Below are 13621 nucleotides of genomic sequence, written 5' to 3'. Positions count from 1 at the left end.
GCGAATGAGTTATTATGCTTGCTATAATAACTATGGGCCGCATCGGCTGGAATTCGTGACAAATAGACTTTCGTGCAAGAAAACATTATAGCTATCGATGACGTGATCTCACCGTTGACAGGTTGCCTCAGAACGACTCCAAACATTCATGGCGACGAACTGCTGTTTGTTTTGATCCCGCAGGATTTAGTTGAATTTCTTAAGAATCTCTCCGTTTTTGTCGAATCTCCGTTACGAAAATGAATCCTACACTAATAGCCGTTATCATCTCTACTTTGTTTAGCTCAGGTAAGTGTCTCAAAATAGATATTGATCATCAGTGCTCAACCTTACTGACTGCGAAAAAACAGGTAGCATAGCATTAAACATTGTGAGCACCAATATTCGCAGCGTAGGTGCCACTCCCATTAGGTTGGAGCGCTGCATGTAAATAGCCAAACTCAACTAAACAAAGTTGTTGGCGGTTCCAGTTTCAGTTAACTTGTTTCACAGGCGTAGTTCATTAAAATTCATTTCGCTCAATTGAACTTGACTTAAATTTCTTCCGGGTGCAATTGCAGCTCTCGCCATACGTTGCTATCAGTGTTCCTCACCGACGGATCCCAAGGGGGTGGACAACTGTGGCGCATACAAGAAATTCAATCGAACGCAGAATATTGCCATCGAGTGCAACAGCGATGAGTCAAACATGCCGGGTTCGTTCTGCATGAAGGTGGTACATCAGAGCCCTCGAGGATTTATTTGTAAGTATGATCGTTCGATTAAGGGTGTACACATTTCGAAGCAGATTCCTATTGGTATCATGTCCTTATTGGAATAGTGTCATTATTAAGGGTATGTGATAACACACTTTTTCCTAACGAAATGAAACGAAACGAAATTTAAAATGTCTATGTTGATTCGAAACGAAACGAAATATAGATTTATCTTGAGGCTTCGAAACGATACGAAATCAAGGTTAATTCGAAATTTTACGAAACAAAACGAAATTTTTTTTTTCGCGGATTTTTTTTTAAATTCATTTTACATGTACGCAGTTCTGATTTCATTTTTTCGTAGTCAAATAACTGCGACCCGTCTATATACCATTGGCGATAAGGTAATACCCTAGCATTTGTACCGCTTTCAAAAGAATTCATCGTGGAGTATGTGCTCCCGAATCTGATCAATTTGATATCAGTTCAGTTTTATATCAGTAAGTATTTAAAAATATAGAAATTATGGGATTTTTTGTGTTCAGTTTCGAATTCTGTTTTTTTTTTGTATTTGACCTTATTTCGATAAGAATTATGTGATTATGCTGAAGAATACTTAATGTTGTCTTATCAGCGTGGTTTTATGCTATTGAGCTAACTCAAAACCAGAAAATAAATGCACAGATTTTATTTTTTATCTAGTGGGATACTCATTTATATATCCACATCTGCCAGGCGTATACGCAGATAGAGAATTGTTGATAGCATAAATTTGATCGCTAGAAGAATCCTCTGCACCTTTCTAACATGCACAAAGATATGTTTTTCAGATTGTATTTCAGAAATGTGATCGCAAAGTTTTTACGGCAGCAATTTTCCAAGTTTGAAAATTTTGTTTTCCTCATATAAAAAGTTGTACCAAAAGGCTACCATTTTCTTCCAAATTCAACCTTTTTATAGGAAGCTCGGAGACCCATAGTTTTGTATACAATCAGCTCGACGAACTGAGCTATTGTCTGTTTGTCCTTGTATATGTGTTTGTGCATATGAGGCATTCCTTGTTGTAAAATTTTCATTCTCAAGCTCAACCGACTTCAATTGAGTGCAAGAAACAGCTGCTATGGACAATATGAGCCGGTCACTTCCTTTCAGTCAATTTGGGATTTGGAGAGGAAAATTAGTTTGACACTCATTGTTATATTAAGAGACCGAGGAATGCTCTGTATCTCCGTGAGCGCCACGGGAAAGAAATCGTTGATTAATTGAAAAGATAATTTCATGGGAAGCCACCTCGGTAAGCGACTAAACATTTATTGTAAACGAAGTCATTTTGAAAACTCGAAGAGGAAAACCGTGTTTCAAATCAATCCAACGCAAAAACAATGTGCTTCGTTAAATAAGCTTCTGCAACACGAACGTTTCAGACATTAATTTTTTCACTTCGTGTTCTTCCGCATCAACTGCATCACTCCAGCATCACACGATCGATCGCACTGGTTAAATAAATTTCTTCAATTTGTGGTTTCCGCGGAATTTCGTTTTGAACCACCTGAAACGTTTTTTTTTTCGAAATACCGCATTTGCTTAGTCATTATGATTTTACGGTTCTAATGCATTTAATTGCAGTTGAAATATTTCTTATAAGATTGAACTTTCTTCTTGGATAGAATGAGAAGAGAGGCGAAACAGTTTAAAGATTACATAAACAGATAAGCACACTTATTTTTTTTACCGGGATCTCAGCAAAATGTTGAAATTTTACCGAGATTCGCACAGCCGTGCCCCAGCAAACATGTTTTTTGCCGAGATTTCTGTCAAAATAACTGAAAATCAGCAAATGTTTTGCCGAAAATCAGCTAACAAACGTCATTTTTGCTGAAATATCAGTTTTTTTATTTTGCTGGTGCACGGCTGTGCGGATTTTTGCCGAGCTGCAGAAATGAAAACTAAGTGTGTGTATCTTGAATCGTTTCCCATACATATGTACGTTTTTCATAGGAATAAAACCAAGATTTTTCCAATTAAAGACGATGGTGAGTTTCTGATATATCCCGAAGACAATTGAGTGGAGCAAGGATGAATCCGAAGATCTCAGTAAATGACACGATAACGTTACTCACCGTAGCTCACCGTTACCCATCGAACCAACTGATCAGTTGAATCGTTGGCGCAATCCTCACTTCGGCACACATGAGACTTCTCTCCTCATAACCTCAGGGTCGGCATAAGCGATTCATTCTTTCGCGACCAAGAAATCTTACCTTCTCTCCTACTTCCATAGCCAACTTCATCCTATCGTCTCCACTTCCTCGTTGTGCTGCTTCTGTTTGCGGGACACCTTCGCCGTTCCGCTTCCACACATCCTTTCTCCGCGCTTCTCCGCCTTCCTCTTTACCGGCAGGTGCTTCCATGTATGTTCACGGTTGAGCTGCAATGCCACTGTCGCGGAAAGGTTTGACCAAGATTTTTTTATGTACAGGTTATCCGACTTGTCAATATCCCCAACTCAGCCATCTTGGATTTTTGTATGGAATTTATGCTCGTTTGTTTACGTTTTGCACTGAAAATTTATGTTCCCCCCCGCGCTGGTTATTCCCATCTACTGACGAAGTCGGATAATCTGTACATAAAAAAATCTTGGGTTTGACGGCGTCACGACCCTTTCGGCAAAACGACGGCTTTTGCGGTCCTTCTCAAACCGAAGTGGTAGATCGAATCTTACTACCGCACTTGTGACCGGAACTGTAGTTCGCCACTGGACATTCAACGAGCACACATGGTCCGGAAAAAAGTGGTCTTGCATTGCAAGCTCATTAGGGAAAGTGCGTAGCGTTTAGTTTTCAGTAGGGTTCTGGTCGAGGGTGTTATCTAAATGTTCTCTTTTCAAACACAACGTTCACTGTCTCACAAGGTTTTTTCAAAACTTTGGCTTAAAACTGGATTTTACTTTAACTAGACGTCTGAATTACTTGATAATTTATTGCCGACCTGGGTTTTCCGCGAAACTACGAATAGTGGTGAATGGCTGGTGTGTGGTGTGGCTGCATCCTTTCCGGTGGGTAATGAGTTGCGATGATGCTCTTCCCTACCTCGTTTGTGGTTGTAAACGATAGTACATCGGTCAAGAATACATGAACCGATGTTTAATAAATTCTGTTAATAGTCTAAGTAAGTAATAATGATATTTTTGTGTTTGAGACATTTTAAGACATGTTTTAGGCTGAGCAATTTCTGTTACTCAAAACATTCCAGAACAAATTAACCATCAGCCTAAAACGTCAGGCCCACATATTAACTGTCAAAGATTGAGTAACTATAGTGCCCTGCGTTGTTTGGATGGTGCGTTAAAACCATATTATACCACTTTATTCTGTACGTCAAACAAGACCGAGTATGTCCAGGAAGAATTTTTTTTATCTATTTTTAAATTTCAAACTAAACAATGTTCCCGTCGACTTCTGAGTCGGAACGAAATCTGACGCGTTAATAATAGAAGAGTAAATAATAAAAGTAACAGACTAACAGAACAAATACAATGGCTGAGATTTTGGTTGAATAAAGAATATTCATATAAAATAATAAACTACCCGTAATATTTAGACAACATGAAAAAGACAATTGTTTAACTTGAGCAGGAGAATCTTGTGTACTGCTTAGGTTACCGAAGAATTTCTAACAAATCTTGATTTTTATTTATCAGCAAATCATTAATTCTTCAAGATTTTTATGTTTGCATTGCGTTGCGAGTATTTTTTTAAGTGTGCATATGACCTCTAGCTTTCCAACAAAACCCTTAAAAATGCATGGCATTTCTGAAAGGATTGTCATGAGAAACCTTTCGAGAATGTGATAGCCAAGTACAACGTATGATATGCCTGTAATAGCAGACATTTCTTTCTGCAGATTTCTTTGGTAAAGTATTCAAACGATGTTGCTGCTATTTCCCGAAAACTTTGGGTTTCCAATAATCATACTAGAATTCTTGAAATCCAAAAAAGCTCGGTAAACCCTGAAATTTCAAGGAGAGGTAACTAAAATGTAAATGAGAAATAACTTGAAATGATTTCTAATCTATACACATAAAAATGAATTTCTGTCTGTCTGAACCTTATAGACTCGGAAACTACTGATCCGATCGACGTGTATATAGAGGTTTTTAGGGCCGGGGAAGGTTCTTAAGTTGGCTCGAGACCTCTCCCCTCTTTGCTTCCATACAAATAAAACACCAATTTCATCATAGCTCAAGAATTAATCAAGCTAATGGAACCAAATTTAGCATGTGGAGGTTTTCGAAGGGAAGATATGTTTATGTTGTGGTTTGAAACCTATCCTCTTCTGGAATAGGGGGCTTCCAGACAAATGAACCAGAAAATTTTGCATAACTCAAGAACTAATCAGAGGATTTTTTTAGGCGAAACGAAGTTTGTCGGGTCTGCTAATGGATATATAAAACTCGAAAGTGTTATGTATCTGAAGCTCTTATGTTTTTAACGTACACTGAGCTTAATTTCCATCTAAATTTTACATGCAATGCACATAGGTTTTTGCAATCAAGCTTTGCAAATGGTTTTTATTAACAATGCATATAAAATTTGAAAATTTGGTAGCCATTAAATTTAATGTGTAACGTACATATAAAATGAATGCACGTCTAATTTAATGTGGTTTTCCAATATACTCCAAATGCAGCTGCAAATAATATTCATGCGACCTGGTTTATAGGCCAAATGAATTGTTTAGTTTTTATTATTATAAAATAAAACCTACAAAAAAGGGGATAAACACAATGTATTTAAATAATGGTTAATTTTTATTGTCTGATATAAATATGGTATTCATTATTTAAGTGCGGATGTGGGTAATATTGCCAGAGCGGAGAAGGAATCGGTATCCTCCACCGTGAGAGGAATTTATGTTTTGGTATCGCATTTGATTCTATTTCAAAAGATGGATGGTGGAGGAATCGATGTTGGCGATGTTTCATTGGTAACGATGATTTGCTCTGAGGAAACTATGGCACTTTCCAAAGGTGACTCGGCGTAGAATTGCTGGTACAGCTACTGCACCTGATAACAAATATCTCCTCCACAATTTGCAGTGCCACGTACTACGCGGATATATTTCACTGCTCTAGATGGACTGCTTTCCGGTTCAATCAGCATACGTGAATTTTCTTAATTTCCTAGCCAGATAGTTGAACGTCACGACGATAATTTTTGATTCCCCCTGCAGCGAAACGTTTGTCATTTAGTTTCACGCTATCGGAACCATCTTCTGTAGCTTCGCACTATATCGGCGCTTCTTCGGAGTCCACTCCACCTTAACGGCTGGAAACAGGTCACAACGGGTGGTTCCATACCGGAGGAAGGTCTTCAAGGAATGAACCATGAAAAAAAGATGGAAATAGAAAACGTTTGTGTCCACCGTGTTGTGATTCAAGCTCATCGTTGTCCATGATGAAACGGGCATCTTCTTTTCGGCGCTCGATCTTGAAGTAGATTCGGAGACGCAGGCGTATTCCGGAAGTTCTTTGGCGTGTTGTCTCTTCCATCGGGAAGAAATAAAAACGGAACGCGATAAGCGGTACTGACGCGAGTAAAATGTAAATTTATGTTTCACATATGTCCAAAAAGCACAAATATAAGTGAATCTGGAAAATTCAAACTGATTAGATCATATTCCTAACTGAATTTGCTCACATTTTTTCACCAGAGAAAATTTTCTACCAACTTCAACCACAAACATTCCTTGAGAAAACAAGTCTGTTATAGTTCGATAATGAGTTTTATGTGCAAGTAATTATAAGTTGGTAATTATCGATCATTGCACATAAAATTTATTGTCAGATGTAGTGGCATCATGCCACATCATGCCACTGGCATGTAAATATATTACCTTTAAGTTGTAGGGTAAGACGGTATAATATGCCCCCCCTAAGGCAACTTCTTAATAACTTTTTACTTTTCAACGCAATTTATGCAAACTTTGTGTTATTTGGTAGTCCAGGAAGTCGCAAATGCATTGCCCGTGAGTAGTCATATAAAAATATTACAGATTACACGTAATAAAGCTTTTTTGAAAAGTCGTGAAAAAATGAATTTTAAATGGTGCCTGGGCAATACGCCCCACCTCAACCAAAGACGTTTCATAGCCCTTCATTAATATTTCATCAATCCCATAATAAAAAGGCTACAAATCCTTATGCGCTTGACTTTAAAAAACCAACATAAGTACATTAAGGCAGGTGTGAATTACATTTCAATATTTTCCATACAATTTGGAAGCAACTGCTGCAGGCTCGCTGCGCTTGTGTCCAGTTGATAAGGGCATATCGTCCTGCCTACACTGGGGCGTTTTGGCCAGTGAAACATGTTTTCGAAAATCGTTACATTTTTGAAGATAAAAGGAATTTTATATCTTATTAACCACTGAGAAAAGTTATTTTGTTGCCCAACTGAGTGTTTCAGTGCAAGTTTTGCGGATAGTATGCCAGAGTCGCTCCAGAATGTTGAGCAAACAAACATGAAAAGTTACATCAAAACTGTAACTTTTTGTATTTTGCTATTATTTTCATTTCGTAATACAAAAATACTTCCACATTCACATAGTATGGTGGGTTTACAAATACTTATAGGTAATAACTGATTTTGACCCTTAATTAGTTATAGTTTTCTAGAAATCAAAGGGGGGCGTTTTGGCCAGGTGGGGCGCATTATACCGTCTTACCCTATATAGTCAGCTGTTAAATATCGTTGTTGATAAATGAATTTCAAGGTCAACTTGCGGACGGTTGAACATATACAACAATTTTTTTTGTGTTTGACTGTAGGAATCAAAAAAAGTTAGCCCCCCTTAGAATTTTTCCTTAGTTACGCCAATAGCAAAGAGCTGGGAGCAAAGAGTGAAGCCATATCTACCTAATTGAACTGATTGAACTGAACTATCGAGCAAAGCAAACAAATACATGTTGGTAAGGCGGTGATATTGTTATCGCCTAATGATTATTATGGCGAATTAAAACGCAAGAATTTAAATGTATTGGATTTGTTCTAGAAACAGCTTCAAAACACTTCAATACACCCCGCAATAAAGTAGCAAAAAGAAACTCACGTTTTTGCACTCTGGGGATGACTTAGTTATCGAAATAAAAAGCTTCAGATCTGAACACTCCCGTGAAGTCACTTGAAGGGTTAGCATAGCATAGCATATGTGATTGTATTGTATTGTATTGTATACAAATCGTGGGTGGCTATAGGGCACTGCACGGACTGCTTTGTCTCTTTCTCGCTGCATAGAAATTAGAAAACAACAAGGCCAGTAAACGTCAAAATTTATGAAGAACGAAAGAGAAAGAGATGTTCCCGTGCAGTGCCCTATACAATGCTCAATTGAGCAATCTACTGTATATTGTCGCAAATTGGTACTTGGGATTAGTACCTTTTCCTGTACAGTAGCAGTTGTATACCTGGCCACGTCCTTACAATCACGGATGGAAGGGAAGGAATGTTAGTTCAACATCTACTAGTGAAGATGCAGGGAACCCATACTACCTTCATAGATGTCTCGGGAAGGAAAATTTGTGTTAGTGGGATAGGTGAATAATAGGGAGCTCTATTCGACAATATAGATCGTTTGGTTTTGGGTATGTTTGAACCGAGATTCGCCAAAAACCCTATCGAATATTAACATCTATCCAGCCTTCCACGCTAGCCATAATCGCGGCTGCTATAATAAAATTTCACAGTAACTGATTCCGACACTGAACTAATTTCGATGCTGCGATGACGAAGGCGCCCTGAAAGTGCGTCTGATTGTATGATTTGCTCATCGGTTTCGGCTTGTGATGTCGAAAATGCTCTCGAAGAGTGCCGGATTCAATTATTTATTTTCTCATCGTTTTCCACTTGTGATGTCGAAAGCGCTCTGAAAGAGCGACGGATTGAATGATTTGCTCATCGGTTTCAGCTTGTGATGTTCAGAGCTGGCATTTCCTCACACACTGTGCACAATGAGGAGATTTTAATACACACCACAGAGAGTGGGGCTGATACTCATCGTGTAACAAAGCCAACACGGTGAGTGAGGACGAAGACGAAGAGTGAAAGAATTATGCCAGTGAGAGTTGGGCCAACACAAAGTTGTGCCACTTAGTGCAACATTCTTGGAAACGATATCGTTTTCTACGAAGCTCGCTGAAATTTTTTGGAACACACATATTTCGCCTTGAAAAATTGGTTAATTACGTTTCAGTTAGAAACGGCGGGGTTTTAATAAAGTTTAATGCTCCATGCTAAAAAGTATAGCATTGGCAAATAAGGATTGAATAAAAAAATAAGAAGAAGCCAAAAAATGATGTTTGAAAGGAATGGCACGGGAAAGCAAGGTGAAATTTTTAAAACGCTTCTCGAAATTTCTAGAAGCAATTTAGATAAAACGGTTAGCAGTACGGGGATGAACTTTCCTTGTATTGTATAATAAACACATAATTTCAATTTTGATTTTTATTTTGTGATATTGCACTTGTGAGAAGAGTTTTAAAAATTTCACCGAGTGCTTTACCGTGCCATATTTTTTTTCAAATATCTTTCCGCTTCTTCTTCTTCTTGGCGTAAATCATAAATCTTTTCTAAAACTATTTAACACAGAATTGTGCATGATAGACAGTGTTTTGCAATGAAATTTCATACACTTTCATACGGTCGTGAACATTATTTTGAAGGTTGTAGACAATGAAATAACTTCATCTAATAATAACGGTGGATCAGTATTTCGACGACAAACACACAAAAACCCATTGTCAGAGCAGGAGTATATTAATTGAACATGATGCTAACATCAAGAAAAAATTAGCACTGAAATGAAATAATGGAACTTTATATAAGTTCAATGTTTTCTGTTTTTGTTCCGAATTTAGAACCTTTATATTTACCAAGATTACCTGACGGAAATTGTATTTAGAAATCATCTCGTCATTATTTTAAAGCAGGTGGGGCGGAATAATGTTGGTAGTACAAGGCTTCTAAATAGCTTTGCCCACAGACATCCCAAAAGCCAGCAAAAACAAAAATAACTTATTACGCATAAATAGTATCAACATCAACAGCTACGTTTAACTTTATTTAGCAATGTTAATTTCCATTCTATTTGATTCACCATTTTGTCAAAACTCATTGAGGAACACGGTGTGTTTATTTTTATCATTTATCCTCAACTCTTTGTGTCTGGCAAATGCATTCGCTGCAGAGTAGAAACACAAAGAGGACTCACTGCGTTGTAGAAGAGAAAGAATGAGCGATAAGCGAAACACACTCTCTGCTGTCTTTTTGAGGAGTGCAAAAGACACGCACATTTCGACTACTCTGAGGAGTATGCCAGCCCTGTGATGTTAAAGCCACCCTGTAAGAGCACCGGATTGAAAAGTTTTATGTTTCTCATCGGATTCCACTTGAAGTGTCGAAGGCGCTCTAAGAGCGCTAGAATCAGGAGGGTGAAACGCCTGTCATCTGCGGTACAATGGCACTCTACACAACATCGTTTTTGGTACTTCGGTTTTTGGTTCCCGAAATCTGGGTGGTATTCCCCAATTCAGCTGCTCATTTTGGGTTATAGGCTCGTACGAAGTTAGTACTAATTACCGGCAATTACCTTTTCCTAACGAAAACTTGCGATTTGTTGAGATTTATTGAGCCTTTTGTGTTTGTATAGTTATTTTATGTCGTAAAATAGTACGTCGATGCCTCCGAAGCTTTGTTATCACGAATTTAAAGAAATAAAAACATTGTGCGCATATTGATTGAATGATGGGTAGGCGAATCAGCCACCTTTTCAGTTCCCTGGCTAGAACAGTTCATTTACTTTCTCATCGGTTTCGACTTGCGATTGTAAAGGCGCTCTGGAAGCGTCGGATTGAATGATTTGTTCACATTTGTTCATCGGTCTCGGATTGTGATGTCAAAGACGCTCTGGAAGAGCGTCGGATTGAAACTTTTGTTCATCGGCGATCTGTAAGAGCACCGGATTGAAAAATCTGTTGCTTCTCATTGGTTTAGACTTGAAACGTGAGCGCCTTCGATGGAAGAGCGCCAGAATAAATTATTTGTTTTCTCATCGATTTCGACTTGTAATGTCGAAGGTGCCGGATTATTTGACTTGTTGTTCTCATTAGTTTTGACTGAACGCAATTTATTTTCTCGTCGGGTTTCTACTTGTGTTGTCGAAGGTACAATAGATAAGAGTACAGGATTATTGCGGCTTTTGAGAAGCTTCTGCAGAAGAGGGGTGAATTGCTTTTATCAAATAAACGTTAATGCAGTAGACCAGCTGAATGCAATGATTCAAATTTGAATCTCGAAGATGTTGTGGAATAAAGCTGGATTGATTGTCCTAAGCTTGAAGAGCCAATAGAGAGTATGTATGGAGAGCAACCGACATTATTTCGGCTTTTCCGTTCGAAGGCCAGCAAATTGAATTGGCTATGGTCTGTCGGATCGAATTATATTGGTTTGGATTGCAATGATGGACGCATTTGAAACAAAAATAAAGGAATGCATCTGGAGAATTTGAAATAGTTGAAATTTCTGAAGCCGAAGGCGTCCAGAAAAAAGGCTGGTTTGATTTGTTTTGTAAATATGGTATGTGTGCATCAGATATTGTATGTGGATTTTGAATTGTAAAATTTAATTTGGATTTTTTTTGATGTAGGTTTTGAATTAAACATTTGATTTTGAAAATGGGTAAGATAACATGATTATAGTTGGTTTTAAATATTGAGTTAAATATTCAATATTGAAAAAAACTTAAATTAAATATTTTATTTGAATGTTTGATATTTGTATTTTATTATGAAAGCGTTCCAACGATAGATTAGGTGATTTTTTAAAGAAAAAGTGTAATAGTTGTAAATAGTTGTTCAAGAAAAGTCCCACGTCAAAGTTTTTTTTCCTCTTTTTAGTTAGGCAATAAGGGGAATGTGAGGGTGAGATATATTAGAAATTGAGCAATTTACTTCCAGTGTGCATTGATGCAAGATAGGTATGCAAATATCATTGAAGCTACCAAACCAACGGAGAGCCAGTTCGGCGGGATGATGCCACACAGGAAACATTCTCAACTTCCTGGACAAAGTGTATCCATTTTACTCGCCACACAAGTTTCTGTAGCTTTCCGTATCTTCATAGCCTCCATTATCAACATATTTGAAACAGCTTTCTAATAATCTTTTTCCTTGTTTCCAGGGGACGGCCGATGGCGTCAGGTGATCCGACGGTGCGCCTCGGTATCGGAAACCGGTGTCACCGGCGTGTGCAACTGGGGCGTCTACGAGAACGGGGTCTACTGGGAGGAATGCTATTGTGCCCAGGATGGCTGCAACCATGCGGCGAAATCTGTCACCATTTCGGCAGTGAGCCTTGTGTGCCTTATAGTTTTAAGTTTCATGTTCAGACAAATGTTCGCCTAACGGAATTTCTGTTAAGTACAAACATACAAACTGAAAGCTAACAAAATCCATTCCATTTTATCAGATAGAACGACAACTCAAGGAAATTTTACCCGTTGTTTATACACACCTGACTCCGTCCAGAGTATTTTGTTTTAAGAGGTTAAAAATCGATTTTACTGTTTATTACGTACACGTAGTAAGAATAAATAATAGGTAATTTTAATGAAAAGTGTTTGGAGTGTTTCGGATGAAAGAAAACCCATTCGTGAGGATTTTTGTTCTTATTGTACAAATATACCTTCGCACATTATATTCCATGAATTAAACACTTGTACATATATTCTACCATCGCTAATTGATAGCTCAACAGGGCTTTAGAGTTTTTGTTCTTTTTATATTATTGATTCTCTAGCTGTTTTCATTTCTTTCTCGAGTTTAATACTTTTATGACTAGAGTACCTTTATTTGGGTTCTTGGCAATTGCCAGTTAAATATGATGCGATTTGAATGTATATACGATAACAGATGAGTCTTTTCAACTATGTATCATTCTTTTTTCTAACACGTCAATAAAATCTCCAATACGTGAGAGCAAAAAATGCGTGATGCTTTATCAAACCGATATTTTATGCATACAGTTAGTACGGATACCTACTCATAAAGATTTACAGATAATAACCTCTCAACACACCTTTCTCACTTTATTGTGGATAATTTGAAACATGAAACACATTTTGCTCTAACTATCAGCAGTTTAGTCGTTATTATCGGATTAAGCATTTGTATTCCGTTGAGTTCTTCACTTGGGGGATTGTAGCACCCTTTGCCCTCGTTTGTTGATGGCTTTGATCTACCGACTAGAGGAAGAAACACATGATAATCGGAAGAAGGATTACCGTGTCGAATAACTTGAAGGCCGAAGCACATAAAAGTCGAAACGGCTAAGCACCTATAAGTTAAATATGAATGCAACAAAATGAAACGAACATCTAAAGACAAGAACGAAGCAAGGAAAACTTTTGCTTTTCGTTAGAAAAAAAATGTGAAGGACTTTTTCGCTTTGCGGTTAATGGAGTCTGGCTGGATGTGTCATAATTTTTAATTTGTTTTTCCTTGGAATCGGAGCGAGTGAATGACTTTTGTTGGAGAGTTTTGATAAATATTCTCTTTCCATGCGGACGCTCAGATGACTAATGCTGATGATACCGATAAAGATAATTCACATTGAAGGACATCTTCTTGGTTCGGTATGTTGCTAAGGAAAGAACGAATGATTTTTTTCCGCTGTCGTATTTATTTGATTGAACGATGCTCAAGACGACACTCGATGCTTTAATCTTGTGCTTGTGATCATTATCATAACGACCACGATTTCGTGAAGAAGGGAGTGCAGTTTTATCAAAGCGCTTCAGACTTTACAAATATTCATGATTTTAGTACGAAGAGCTTTACAAGGATCGAGAATTGTAGTATTTTGCACGGCAAT

General features: G+C 37.7%; 1 protein-coding gene across 1 annotated transcript; it reads left to right on the top strand.

The window, feature by feature from the left end:
- The first annotated feature begins 147 nt into the window (after window positions 1-147).
- On the top strand, window positions 148-12364 carry LOC134212549 (uncharacterized). The gene is made up of 3 exons (XM_062690527.1): window positions 148-288; window positions 561-743; window positions 11930-12364. Exons 1-3 carry the CDS (start codon window positions 240-242, stop codon window positions 12151-12153), a joined length of 456 nt encoding a protein of 151 aa, XP_062546511.1. The 5' UTR covers window positions 148-239; the 3' UTR covers window positions 12154-12364.
- The last annotated feature ends 1257 nt before the right edge of the window (window positions 12365-13621 follow it).

Source organism: Armigeres subalbatus, chromosome 2 (assembly GCF_024139115.2).
Source record: "Armigeres subalbatus isolate Guangzhou_Male chromosome 2, GZ_Asu_2, whole genome shotgun sequence".
NCBI lineage: Eukaryota > Metazoa > Arthropoda > Insecta > Diptera > Culicidae > Armigeres > Armigeres subalbatus.
The sequence above is the reverse complement of the archived record's forward strand: the minus strand, read 5'-3'. Positions and strand labels throughout refer to the sequence as shown.

Excerpts from the sequence above, each read along its gene's own strand:
- LOC134212549 (XM_062690527.1), top strand. The coding sequence starts at position 240 with ATGAATCCTACACTAATAGCCGTTATCATCTCTACTTTGTTTAGCTCA. Across the intron at positions 289-560 it reads CTCTACTTTGTTTAGCTCAG|CTCTCGCCATACGTTGCTAT; the intron begins GTAAGTGTCTCA and ends GTGCAATTGCAG. Across the intron at positions 744-11,929 it reads GAGCCCTCGAGGATTTATTT|GGGACGGCCGATGGCGTCAG; the intron begins GTAAGTATGATC and ends CCTTGTTTCCAG.